The sequence below is a fragment of the Chlorocebus sabaeus genome, chromosome 3 (assembly GCF_047675955.1).
Source record: "Chlorocebus sabaeus isolate Y175 chromosome 3, mChlSab1.0.hap1, whole genome shotgun sequence".
In the NCBI taxonomy this organism is placed as follows: domain Eukaryota; kingdom Metazoa; phylum Chordata; class Mammalia; order Primates; family Cercopithecidae; genus Chlorocebus; species Chlorocebus sabaeus.
This window is the reverse complement of record NC_132906.1, coordinates 78,063,291-78,078,044: the sequence shown is the minus strand read 5'-3', so window position 1 is coordinate 78,078,044 and position 14,754 is coordinate 78,063,291. Positions and strand designations below refer to the sequence as shown.

Genomic DNA, 14,754 nt, shown 5'->3' with positions numbered 1-14,754 from the left:
AATATTGGTCAATGGTTGTTTTTTCTTATTTAAGCATATAATTTGTTTTTACATAGGTTATTTATATAATATAAATATTTTAATTTTTTCCTCTCTGTAGGTATGTTTCTCCTTCCTAGATTTTCTTTAGTTTTCATATTCTTTCAGTTTTTCCAGATTAGGTTTTTATCTTTTTCTAAAGAAATGACTGATAAATTTATTCTGCTTTTTAATTCTAACCTAATACGTTTTGCATTTATGTATTTTCTTCTGTCTGTGGTTGAGCTACACACTTGGTTTGTTTTTCTTTTTTTCAATTATAATGTATTTAGGTCATCAAAGTTGCCTTTCTTTACTATGTGGTATTCTCATTGTCCCAATTTCTTAAAATTCTTCTTAATGGTAGTTTTATTTACTTGTTGAAAAGGGAGTACTGGGAGAAAGTTATACTCGTTTAGGGTGGTAATGATTACTGTCACTTTCCCCCAGATATATAGCTCATATTTTATTTTGTTTTAATTTGTTTTATTTTTCTGAGACAGAGTCTCGCTCTAGTGCCCAGGCTAGAGTGCAGTGGTGCAGTCTCACTGCAGCCTCTGCTTCCCAGGCTCAAGTTGTACTTCTGCCTCAGCCTCCTGAGTAGATGGGACTACAGGTGCAAACCACCATGCTCAGCTGATTTTTGTATTTTTTGTAGAGACGGGTCCTTGCTGTGTTGCCCAGGCTGGACTCAAACTCCTGAGCTCAAGCAATCTGCCTGCCTCAGCCTCCCAGAGTGCTGGGATTACTGGCATGAGCTACCACTCTTGGCCTTCATTCACATTTTAATATTATATCTATAAAGTTTTGGGGCAGATCCAGACCATAGATATTTTTGAACCATGGAATAGGAAGTAGGGAGAGATGAAGAATCAGTTTACTCTTCTTTTTTTTACTAGCACGTTCTTGTTTTAAGTGGTAAGGTTGACTGTCAGTTATGATTCTAAGTTGAACAGCATAGGTTTTATAGTAAGTAAACTTTACTCCCAATTTATGATATAAAGTTATTGTTAGTTTGCAACTTCATTAAGAATTTTTGTCTCTTTCTGTGTCTTTGTAAATATTTTTGGAGATACTGTAAAATTTAGTGTCAGGGACTGCTCTCCAAATGCCACTTCAAATCAATATGACTGTCTTTTTTGTGGCTTTAAACTTTTGTCCCAAATGAAAAGCTGTATGTTTAAAGTTAAAAAAAATCCTATATGGTCATTATAAAAGAATTCAAATACTTTAGAAAAATGCAAAGTGGAAAGGGAAAATGGCCCATAATTCTGCTAACAGTTTAATATATATTATTTTTTAATGCATATATTTATATACAGATATATTTTTAAAAAACATTTATTGTATTATAAAGGGTATCTTAGATCCTTCTCCCATTAAGTTACGTGTTCTTACATGTAAATAAACAAAATTACTGGTATGTACCAATTTTATGTGTTAGGCTGTTTTTGTGTTACTGTAAAGAAATACCTGAGGCTGGGTAATTTATAAATAAAAGAGGTTTAGTTAGTTCATGGCTCTGCAAGCTGTACAAGCATAGCGCTAACATCTGCTTGGCTTCTGGTGAGAGCCTCAGGAACCTTACAGCCATGCTGGAAGGTGAAGCTGGAATAGGCACGTCACATAGTGAGAGCAGGAGCAAGAGTAAGGGAGGCCCCTGCGAATTGCATTTCAACATGAGATTTGGGGAGGACAAATACCCAAACCATATCATTCTATTCCTAGTCCCCAAAATCTCATGTCCTTCTCACATTGGAAATTACAATAATTTCTTCCCCATGTCTTAACTCATTCCGACATCAAGTCCAATGTCCTCAGTGCCATCTGAGACTCATCTGCTTCCACTTATAAGCCTGTAAAATCAAAACAAGTTATTTACTTCCGAGATACAGAGATGGTGCAGGCATTGGGTAAACATTCCTGTTACCAAAGGGAGAAATTGGCCAAAAGAAAAGGGTAACAGGCCCCATTCAAGTCTGAAACACGGTAAGGCAGGCACTAAATCTTAAAGCTGTCATGTAATCCTTGACTCCATGTCCCACATCCTGACGTACATCCTGGTGGGCTCCCTAGGTCTTGGGCAGCTCCACCCTCTAACTTTGCAGGATGCAATCCACGTGGCTGCTGTCATGGGTTGGGGTTGAGAACCTCTGGGTTTTCCAGGCAGAGTCTGCAAGCTACTGGTGAATCTGCCATCCTTGGATCTGAAGGGTTGCAGCCTCCCCTCCACTAGCTTCACTAGGCAGTATCCAGGTGGGGACTCTGTGTGGAGGTTCTAACCCCACATTTCCTCTATGCACTGCCCTAGGAGAATATCTGTGGGGGCCTTGCCTGTGTAGCAGGCTCCTGCCTGGGCACTAGGCTTTTCCATACATCCTCTTAAATCTAGGTGGAGTCCTCCAAACCTCCTTCATGCTTGCCTTCTGAGCATCTGCAGACATGAGACCATCTATAAACTGCCAGGGCTTATGGCTTGTGCCCTCTGGAGCTGTGATGTGAGCTTTACCTCCACCCCTTGGAGCTGAGGGTGGAACTGGAGCAGCTGGATGCAAGTTGCAGCCTGCTGGCGTGGCACAGGGCAGTGAGCATTCTTTCCTTTTAGGCCTCTGGGCATATGAGGAGAGGGGCTGCCTCATATAGCTCTGAAATACCTTCCAGGCCTTCTCTTCACTGTCTTGGCTGTCAGCTCCTGGCTCCCTTTTAGTCATGCAAATCTCTCTAGCAAGTGGTTGCCCAATAGCCCACTTAGATTCTTCCCCTGAAAATGGGCTTTTTCTTTTCTGGCTAGGGCTGCAAAATTTTCAAACTTATGTTCTGTTTCCCTCTTAAATATGAATTCCAACTTAAAGCCATTTCTTTGTTCCTGCCTCTGAGCATACGTTGTTAGAAGCAACCAGGCAACTTCTTGAACACTTTGATGCTTTGAAATTTCTTCCACCAAATATCTTAAGTCATCCCTTTAAGTTCAAACTTCCACAGATCCCTAGGGCAGAAGCACAATGCAGCCAAGTTATTTGCTAAGGCATAACAAGGGTGACCTTTACTCCAGTTCCCAAAAACTTGACCTGCCATGTAGTAGATGTTGAAAAATATTGAGTGAATGATACCATAATGAAATGAATAAATAAGTTTGATTATTCCACTCCTTGGGGTAGATATATAGGTAGTTTACACTAAACAATATGTAATTGAACTTCCTTGTGCATACATCTTTGCACAGTTACCTTGATTATTTTCTTAAATTTCTAGAACTGAAATCTCTAGGTAAGTACATGTATATTAAAATGTATACTCCAGAATTGTCTTCAGAAAGCTGAAGTTTTACACTCTACTTCTAAAATTTTTACCAATGCTAATTTGTATTAATTCTCTTTAACACCTTAGTCAATTCAGTAAATGAAAATTGCTACTTTTAAATATAATTATTTAATTTTTAAAGATTGATTTCCTCTTATCCAGCCATCCTCTGTAAGTATAATTTTTCTACCTATGATATATCCAAGCCGTTCCTGAATTAATCATAAAAGAAAATTTTGAAAATTATGTTGTCCATAGGTACAGGAAGGAAGATGCTGTTGATCACAGACTCAGCAAATGGTAGAGAGCCCTTACCTTTGTGTGTAAAGTCTCTTCCATTTCCTCTAATTTTTCCTTTTATATTCAACCTCAAGATTTATATGCTAGCATAGTTTTATTGGCAGCCTTTCTAGTTTTCAACAGTAGTAAATTCTTTGAAGGAAGAATTTCTCTGACTTACATTAAAATTTAAGATTCCTTATAATTCAATTTATATATTCCTTATATAAATTACTAAATGTACTTCTGTGATACTGATTTGATAAAATCAGATTTATAAAATGATAATCCTGCTGCTATATAAGTGACATTTGAGTTCCAAGGTTTCAGTTAAAATTTATGAGAATAATTTTAATACTTTCGTTCAAGAATCTCTTTCACTTCTCTTTTCAAATGTGAAGTATGATTTTCTATCCTTTTAGCATTTATTAATAGCATCTCATGAAGAAAGAGCAAATTCAATGTCTCTTGTTTTGCACATTCATGTCTCTTCATCTGTTACAGAGAAGATCAATAATGAAGTGAAATTCTATTTGGGGCTAAGATTCTATTGATTTTATACTTCAACTATCTAAACATTGACAGTAGTATTTTAAAAATTACATCTTGAATAGCAGTAATCAAATTAAAGTAGATAAATGTGTGAATATTTTATACTTGAAAGAAAAGTTTATTTAAAAAGTGGAAGGGTATACATACTGTACAAGCCAAACTATAAACTTATATAAGGATGCTTGAATTATATAGTTTTCTAGACTTTTAATATATTGATGTTGAGTAATATCACAAATTCTAAGCCAAATAACTGTGGAAATCTCTCAAATTATTCTGTTAGTCAACAAGATTGAATGCTTGAATGATTTTGATTTAGAATATGTTGAGTCAGTAAGTAGTTAAGCTAGGATTGAATCAAATTCTGCCTGATTTCAAAACCCAGCTTTTTTTCACTAACATACTGTAGGAATGTTACTCATACCCTTTTTTCTTCTGTCCTTAACATCTATTATCCAAAGGTAGTAATTGACTGAATGATTGTAGAGATCAGAATTCACTAAATAAAAGGTTATTTCTCAACATCCTTGTTACTCTAAACTTCCTTATCTCTTGGTTTGCTTTCTACCTGTATAAATTGCCAAAACATATGGGCTTTGGAATTCCATAAACAGGAGTTGAAATTCTGGCTTTCCGTTTGATCTTTTCTGGAATAGTTAACTTATCTGAACCTCAGAAACTTAAAAGTTTCAGTGATGGTAGCTGTCTAATTTTTTTGTGAAATAGAATTTACTAATAAGTATAAAGAACCTAGCACAGTGCCTGGCAAATAAGAAATCAGTTAAAGTCTGTTTCTTATAATAGTGCTAGACCGTAAGAGTCCTGGTTTCTTTGCTTATACTTGGGGATTTGATGAGTACTTGTTCATACTAAGTACTGATAATCTTTGAATAAGGTAGTACTTTTGCTTTGTTCTTTAAATATTTATACCTTGTTTTCAGGAAATATGAGCTGTAATGAAAAATTATAACCTTCTAATAGAATAAAATACAAATTTTATTTCACTGAAAATTGTGTTGCCATTATATGTTATTGCTTAAAGATAATAAACCTTGTTGGGAAATAAAGTGTTTTTAATATTAGATTTGGGTTAACCAAATTCTTTATTTCTTTTCTGTCATTTAGTTCAAGTTGTGTGTACAAAGTCATCACAGGGAATTTAAATTCTTTTTCTGTGATTATGTATATTATGAATTGTTTGATAAGCAGCAGTTATACAGAATTGATATGCCATTGACTTTCAATTCTTTCAAAACTTTGTGTTTTGCTTTTATCTTAGGACTAGACCTTATCTATTTAAAGGAGATCATAAATTTCCCACAAACAAAGAGAACTTACCAGTGGTGATTCTCTATGCCGAATTGGGTACTAGAACATTTAGTGCATTTCACAAAGTATTGTCTGCAAAAGCTCAAAATGAGGAAATTCTGTATGTTCTTCGCCATTATATTCAGGTATGTGCTTGTTTTTTCCAAGGTTACTTTTGGCTGTAGAAAAAAACAATTATTATGATAATTTTCTTACTAGATTTAAATAGTAATTTTCACCGGAATAGTTACCTTTTTTTAACTTAACAAATATGAATTTCATGTGGGAAAATATGTTGGGATTCTGTCTCTTCTGGGGGTATGATGTCTATAACTCTTTGCCTTATCTCTGGCACAAATTTAAAACTTGGATAAAAAACAAAAACATACTTCAATAATGTGTATAATATTTGCTAAGAATTTGCAATGAAGAAATCTGATTTACTCAATATACTGATAATATATACAGTATTAGATCAAAGTACAAAGCAGGGTGTTGGAGTACTGCTTTAACTCTTTCTTTTGAGACCTGACTACTTTTCATTCAGGCATCTGGTGTGTGCCGTATTGTTCCCCATTCTGTTAGCTTCCCATTGCTATGACACTATCACATTTTTCTGTTTTAATGATTTCATAGCACTTATTACTATATCTCAAGTTTATTTAACACTTTCAGCACACATACATGCACACACACACACACACACACACACACACACGTGTGTGTGAATATAATGGCCATTAGAGGAATGACTTCGCTTTATTACTACTGTCTTCCCAACATGGAGTACTTTAATTTGCATTTCCCAAATTATTAAAATTTATATACTAATATCTAATGTAATTAAAACCTTACGAATATATTTGTAAATTGCCTGTCCATAGCCTTTGCCTATTTTTGAATTGGATTCTTTTTTTTCTTCATTGGTTTTTAGGTGTTTTTAATATATTTTGAATACTAATCTTCCATACTTTGCAGCATCTTCTCCTAATGTGTTTCTGGTCTGGTATTTTTTAAAAAATTATGACATCTTTTACAAATATTACTTGTGATATAGTCAGATTTACTCAACTTTACCTTAATGATTTCCTTTATTGATGTTATGAGGACATTCTCTTGTAAGAGTTGAAGTTCTATTTTTTGTTTTGGTTTTTAATCCATCTGGAATTTATTTGAATATACTATGGGGTAGAGATATAATTCTGTTTTTTTCCTTATGGAAAATTATTGGTCTTCACATACTTCATTGAACAGTCAAGTCTTTATTCTACTCCATCATATGCCAAATTTTTATATAGACATGTATGTATTTTTAGACTTTCCATTCTGTTGCGGTGATATGTATGTCTATTCTACACAAATATAACATTTTAATTGGTGTAGTTTAAAATATATTTTGATATCTGGTAGTACAGCTCTGCTTCTTAGTTTTTGTTTTTCTAAATACCTTGACTGTTCTTGCATGATATGTAGCCATGTTAATTTTAGAATTAGTTGGCCAGGTTCCATGAAACATGTTATTGGGATTTCATATGGGAATGAACTGGACCTTTCTGATTAATTTTGAAGAGACTTTTTCTTCATATATAGTGAGCTTTGCCTTCTATGAACATATTTTTATTTCACAATCTAGTCAGATGTCTTTTTGAAAAGTATCATCTGTGATGTACAATGTTGGTTTTCAACAATCACACAGAGTCATCTGTCAGTCACCTTAGTACCATCACATTCACATACAGATTCTTGTAGGAACATATGTTTTCAATTTACTTGGATAAATGCCTGGAAGTTCTATTGCTGAGTTGTATGGTAAGTCAATGTTTAACTTCATAATAAACTATAGCAAACTGTCTCTCAAAGTTGCTGTACAATTTTTCGTTCCCCTTAGCCAGGAAAGATAATTTCGCTGCTCTAAATCCTAACCACCATTTGTTAATGTCAGTTTTTTTATTATAGCTGTTCTAGGTACACAGTGGTATCTCACTGTGGTTTTAATTTGCATTTCTCTAATGACTAATGAAGTTGTCTGACTTTTCGTAAGTTTCTTTTTGGTGAACTTTTTTTGTTGAGTTTTCAGAGTTCTTTATATGTTCTAGATATAAGTCCTTTATGAGATACATGATTTACAAACATATTCTACGAGTTTGTGAATTATCTTGTCATTCTCTTAATGTGTTTTGCAGAGGGAGAGTTTTTAATTTTGATTAAGTCCAGTTCATCATCTTTTTTTTATAGATTATATTTTTCATATTATACCTAAAAACTCATCACCAATCTCAAGGTCATGCAGATTTTATTCTAGGCATTTTATAGTTTTATGTTTACACATAGGTTTATGATCCATTTGAGTTAAGATTTGTACAACTTGTGAGATAGATGTTGAGATTTATTTTTCTGCATATGGATATCCAGTTGTTTCAACATTTGTTTAAAGGACTATCCTTCTCCATTGAGTTTCATTTATCCACTTGTAAAATATAAATGACCCTATTTGTATGGGTCTATTTCTGGCTTTGCTTTTCTGTGCCATTAATCTATCTGTCTATCCTAACATCAATATTACACTGCGTGATTACTCTAGCTTTATAGCCTTGAGATCAGGTTGTGTTAGTCTTCCAGCTTTGTTACTCTTTTTCAGAATTGTTTTAGCTAATCTAATTCCTTTGTCTCTTCCTGTGAACTTTCAAATCAGCTTGTCTGTATCTACAAAAAATCTTGCTGGCATTTTGATTGAGATTACAATCAACATATAAATTAAATTTGTGAGAGAACATCTTAAAAATATTCAGTCTTCCAGTTGATGAAAATTATATTTCTTGATTTATTTAGACAGCCTTTGATTTCTTTCATCAGTGTTTTTCTTCTTTTTCAACCTACATGCCATTTATCTTTTTTAACCTTAGTGATTAGGACTTCTAGTCAGTGTTGAATGGGGAGTGGTGAGGGAAGATATCCTTGCCTTTAGCAATTTTTATAGATTTCTGGCTAAATATCTTTGCCAGCTTCACTAGCATTTGGTGGTATCTGTCCTAGGTATTCAAATGTTCACCTTCCCACAGGCGCCTTTTTCTTCTGTTATCATTCTCATTCCATCTGCTTTATTTTTTCTTCAGAAAATTTTCTAATACAAAAGCCTAAAAATAATAAACATTTTTGTATATACTACCCAGAATCGACAGCTAACATTTTATCTTTTCTTCAAGTTTATTTTTTAATTAATAAAACTTTAAAAATAAAGTTGAAGGTTATTTTGTTTTCCGTTGTCAGGCACATCCTCTACCCCAACACCAATTGGAGTGTTGTTTTAAATAATAAACTGTTCTCACTCCTAGAGATCTTGCTTCATTAGATCTGGCATATTGGTTGGGAATATATAGCATATGCTTCTGAGACCTTCTGATATCTGTCCACTGAAGAAGGAGAAAGATGAGACATTTTAGTTCCAAGAGAGAGGAGGTCATAACTAGGTGGCTCTTAATAAGGATGTAATGCTTATAAAATTATTTTTCCTTGTTTTGAAATATACAATACATTATTAACTATAGTCACTCGATTGTGCTGCTAAACACTAGATGTTATTCTTCATAACTATATTTTTATACCTATTAGCCGTCCCCTCTTAATCCCCACATCCCCACTACTCTTTCCGTCTTCTGGTAACCATCATTCTAGTCTCTGTCTCCATGACTTCAATGGAATGTTCCTAACACAAATACATGATAAAATGTTTGAGGTGATAGATATCCCAAATACCCTGATCATTACATTTTGTATGTTTGTATCAAATTATAACATATACCCCATAAATATGTGCAGCTTTTCTGTATCCATAATAATTAAAAATAAAAAATTTAAAAAATATATTTTTTTCCTAGAGTTGCTTTGATTCCATAGCTTTGCTGCTTACATGGGGAATCCAAAATTTAAGTTTCTTAGAGCTGATTGAAGCTACCTTATAACTTCCCAAAGCAGTAATATATGACTGCAGAGGATGAAAAACTCTAAGTTACTACTATTTATGAAGAAACTAGGTATTCTTTGAATTAGAAATTTGTTAGGGGAATCTGTCATCTCTTCCTTCTTTCTTTCGTGCATGCACATTTATTAGATGCTGTGTCTGTGTCTGAATTGCTTTGTAACAAATCTCAAAATTTAGTGGCTTAAGGCAGTATTGACTTACCATTTCTCTTTATTCTGTAGGTTGACAGTTGGGGCACTTTTTCTGCTGGTATTGTTCATACTGTGGGGGTCATTCAGTACTAGATTAGAGCTTGGGGATTCGAGTTATTCTGACAGACCTGTATGGCAGTTCAGGCTGATAACTGGAGTTTCTTGGTTCTTTTCTACATGGCCTTTCATCTTCCAAGAGTCAGACTATGATTCTTCACATCATAATGGCCTAGGGTTCCAGAAAGAAAAGAGTAGAACTTGCAATACCTCTTAAGCCCTATGCCCAAGAACTCATACAATGATACTTCTGCCACGTTATATTAGTCTAAGCAAGTCACAAGGCCAGCCAGATTCAAAAGAATGGAAAAATAGACTCAATTTCCTGGTGAGAAGGGGGCAAGGTCGGGGCAAGGTCACATTGCAAATGAGTCTGGACATGGGAAGGAGTTATTCACTTGTGGCCTTTTTAATAATCTTCCACAAATGCCTATAAGTTGGGCACCATGCTTAGTACTAGTGATAGAAGATAAGTAGCTTATTTCAGTATCTTAATTTTGTTTTATATATTTGATAATTTGTGATGCAAGTTCACTTTGCACTGGTATTAATCCCATGGGAGGACTGTAAAACACCTTGCCAATACTGTGTACCAGTATCAGTCCACTGGCATGAGTCTGTGAGACAGAACACTCACACAACAAGTTTAGGGAAGCAACTTTATTGCTCACAGATAGGCAGCAAGTGACAGTAGACACCTAAGGATTCATGGCAAGCTCGTCTCCCAAAGCTTAGGATAACTGCCCAGGAGGATGGAATCTCACGTGCACATCCTTCATGTTGCACCACGGCTGAGGAACTCTGAAAGTCTGCTCTGCCCTGGGTTTTATACCTAGGAGCAACTTGATGAGCTGTGCTAAAGCATTGCAAGACATCCTGTTCTAGGAGCAATGGGAACAGATCTTGGCTTTACTGGCAATTCCTTCATATTTCTTGCATTTCCAGCACATCATTCTACAGTTATTCTGAGATTTACAAGTGAGAAAGCGAGGAAGAGCTAGGTTGCCAAGATCTTTCGGGGACTTGGCCTACAATAACATCATATAAAATGTATTTTTTTCCCTCAGTGTTCTTCACATTCTCAATTTTAATTGTTCATTGTATAATTTTGAGTGAGTTATTGCTATTTAGAAGTGGAAAATCTTCAATATTCTTGAGTGTGTTGGCATATAGATATTTGCATAATGTACATAAAGATTATCTGTAAAGTGAGATATAAAGAGAAAGTGTGGGTGTGTGTACAATTTGTAAATGATTACATATTTAAGTCATTAATTTCATAAATATTTGGATGCCTCTGTGCCAGGCATTGGTTCATGTAGCAGTGAATAAGAGAGAGGCATTCCTTATTCTCAGAGAACTTCAATTTTTGTGGCAAGAGATGTAAAACAGATTTATGTTAGATGGTGAAGAAAGTGTTTTCAGAAAAAAAATACAGAAGAAGAGGATAGAGAGTCATGGGTCTAAAGTGTGCACTCAAAACATTTTACATTGTCTAATTATCTTGTACCAATAATTCTCAATTTTTCCCAACTGAGTTTGCTAGAAGGATGGATACATTCCCATCAATAACAGTAGCTCCTTAAGGCTATGACTCTATTAGGTAAGGCAGAGATGACAGGCAAATGAGAATAGGAGTGGGAGTGGGAGATACAAGTACAGTTTACCCTTAAGCATGTGTGAGTTAGAGATACTGACCCCTCATGTTGTTAAAAAATATATGTATAACTTTGGACTCCACTAAAACTTAAGTACTAATAGCCTACTGTTGACTGGATGCCTTACTGATAAACAGTCAATTAACACATATTTTTCATGTCACATGTATTATATTCTGTATTTCTTACAATAGACTAAGCTAGATAAGTAATGTTATTAAGAAAGTCATAAGGAAGAGAAAATATATTTTTCATTAAATAGAAGTGGATCGTCATAAAGGTCTTTATCCTCATAGTCATGTTGAGTAGGCTGAGGAGGAAATGGAAGAGGAGAGGCTGGACTTGCTGTTTCAGGTGGCAAGGTGGGAGAAAATCTATGTATAAGTAAACCTGTGCAATTTAAGCCCTTGTTGTTGTTAATTGTCTGTATTTGTCTTTTTTGAATGTTCTCCCAAGTGATTCTAACGTACTCCTGGGGAGCTATGCCCATCTGTTGAGAATCTATCTCAAGTTATTCTTTAGAGAATATGACCATTAAGTATGCTTCTGTGAAATCATATTAACTATCAAATTATAGCCTTATATTTAATGAATGACATCTTTTATGTTCAAAATAGCTATAATGTAAATCTAGTGAACATGTAATTCTAATAAAAATAGACATTTATGCTACATTTTTAACATACGCCTTTTTGTGGGGGGAAAAAAGAAATAGAAAAACAAAGATTTTTTTTAACCTGTTGAATTGGTAGTTTGGTTTGCAAATCCAAACTTACTAAACTACAAAACTATAATTCAAATTTTATATCAACACATTTTCAACTGAAGAAAGTAAGTATGAATTTAGGAAACATTTTTATTACTGAGGAACTAGTAACTTTCCAGAACTGATAATGGAAATTCACTGTATGAAATTGCATTTCTTTTATGAACTATAACAAGATATGCGGCCTCATAGTTTCGATTCACTTAGCCACCAACTGATTGGTCTTTGGACTAGAAATTCAAAATATAGTTTTAAATTGAGCTGTTATGAAATTGAAAACTCTAAACAAATTTTCAACTTTGTCAGATTACTGTGATTATAAATAACCCAATTTCTACATGCTATCTTTCATATAATGTGGGCCTGACAAATTAGCAAAGTAAATTTTAGTGTGTGCAGCAATGTTAAGTACTTGTCTGAATATCTGAAGCTAACTTTTACATATTCTTACTTGCAAATAGAACAGGCCAAAGACCAGTCACTCTGCCATATGCGTATCGTTAAGACTTGGTAGAAAGTTTCGGGAGGAAAGAAGAGAATACAAAGAATAACACATTACTCAAGTTCTCCTTCCCTCCAATCTCTACCTTTTCCTCTATCATGCAAAACTGTCCCTGTGCAAACCTGAATTAAGCAAAGACACATGGCATCTTCCAGGGAGTTTGCTGAGCTCTAGGTTAAAGTGGTTTTCTAACCCCTTGAGATATGCCAAATGATAATGGTTGCAGTACCGCCAACAAGAATTTCAGTCTGGAAGCTGGAACAACTTTAAAACTATTCTGTGTATTCATCCGGGTTGCTTCCTTTTGAATATAATATGGTGACTTCTCTTGCCTGATGAGGTAATCTCTAGGCGTACATTTAATATTTGCCTTCTAGAAAGAATAAAATTAAAGGTACTACAATTCTGATCATAAACATTTCAGACAACTCTGTTTTAGTGAACCGTAGCCCCTTATTGCAAGAACAGATATTAGTTTGTGACATTTGGTATATTTTAATCATTGAAAAGTAAAGTAAACTTTAATCAGGTATTTCATGACACTAACTTTTTTTTGTCTCCTTTGCCACTACTTCCCAGTATTTGCTTTTGGCAGCACTCTAGTTGTCTTACATCTAGACAACCAGCAAGTGAAGAGCATTTTCAGTTTAGCAAATCTTTTGGGGGGGGGCCCCAAAAAGGAGAACAGTTTTGTTGAAACTTGTCTGTAATTGGTCCTCTGTTAATTAACTCATTGAAGACATGGTATAACAGAAAAAGATCAGATACTTTTTATTTTAATTGTAAAAATTAAAAAGTAATTGAAGCAGTAGTCATGACAGAGTTTTTACAGAGTAGTCGTTAACCAAATTCTAGTTCCTTGATAGGCTAGAGACAGTGTAAACAACCACCAAATTTTTCACAGTGATTAGAAACCTTCAATATTAGTAATTTACCCTTATGTCCAAATACATCATGGTACTGACTTTAAAACAAGATGTTTGACTAACTGTTTTCTCTTTTTGTAAAATAAATGTGTTTGAACAGAAACCAAGCTCACGGAAAATGTACTTATCTGGGTATGGTGTGGAGCTAGCAATTAAGAGTACAGAATACAAAGCATTGGATGATACCCAAGTTAAAAGTAAGTTCTCTATCTCATACTTGAGTAGAATGAAAAGTTGGAGGCTTTTACATACTTTAGTTTTTTAAAAATTTAATGAGTATAATCCTACATATGTTCATTTGAGGCTAGAGATGGGGTGGACATGTTCTTCATTAAAATTTGGAATTTTAAGCTGAAAGAAATGTATTTAATATTATTGGTTATCAAAATTTCTTTTAAAATATGAAATTGTATGTTATTTTGCTTATACCCGATGGGTTCCCCACCATTTCAGCACCATATTACAATTGACAGTATATGTCAGGTACGCGGTGGCAATAGATAAGGCCGATTATTGCTAGAGGTGAGTGGCATAGGCATTTGGGTCTCGCCCATGTAAGGAAGTTGTGTCTGAAATGTTTATTTGTAATGAAATTAGGATGGCAGTTTGTTTTTTTCCTGAAGCAGGATGAGAGAGGCCTATGAATTGTTTAGATGAGGTAGATTCATTAGATTTGTGATCTACCAGCCAGTATCTATCTGTATTCTGTGAACTAAATGCATACTCTAGATGAAGAGACTCTGGAGACTTAAATAAACTAAACGAGTTCTCGGAACACTTATGGAAGTCTTTTATTACCTGGTTCATGTCAGATTTATTTATGCCTGATTCTTGGTTAAGAGTTTTACGTTTATTCTTTTATATGCACTCAGATGAGACTCCTGCTTCAACTTTGTTTTTTCTTTTTCTTTTTTTCTTTTTTTTCTTTTTTTTTGACATGGAGTCTTGCTCTGTCTCCCAGGCTGGAGTGGTGCAGTGGCCAGATCTTGGCTCACTGCAAGCTCCCCTTCCCAGGTTCACGCCATTCTCCTGCCTCAGCCTACTGAGTAGCTGGGACTACAGGCACCCGCCACCTTGCCCGGCTAATTTTTTTTGTATTTTTTAGTAGAGACGGGGTTTCACCGTGTTAGCCAGGATGGTCTCGATCTCCTGACCTCGTGATCCACCCGTCTCGGCCTCCCAAAGTGCTGAGATTACAGGCTTGAGCCACTGCGCCCG

The 14,754-nt window shown here is 34.7% G+C and overlaps 1 protein-coding gene across 4 annotated transcripts in view; it reads left to right on the top strand.

Moving 5' to 3' along the window:
• Positions 1–14,754, top strand: part of UGGT2 (UDP-glucose glycoprotein glucosyltransferase 2) — a 228,616-nt gene that overhangs the window by 28,851 nt on the left and 185,011 nt on the right. For all 4 annotated transcript variants that reach the window (XR_005243747.2, XM_038007821.2, XM_007960706.3 and 1 more), the window contains exons 5-6: positions 5,429–5,603; positions 13,637–13,733. Coding sequence is in view for 3 of the 4 variants with exons in the window: in XM_038007821.2 (XP_037863749.2) it covers positions 5,429–5,603; positions 13,637–13,733 (272 nt within the window). In the remaining variant the exon portion in view is untranslated. The remainder of the gene's footprint in view (positions 1–5,428; positions 5,604–13,636; positions 13,734–14,754) is intronic.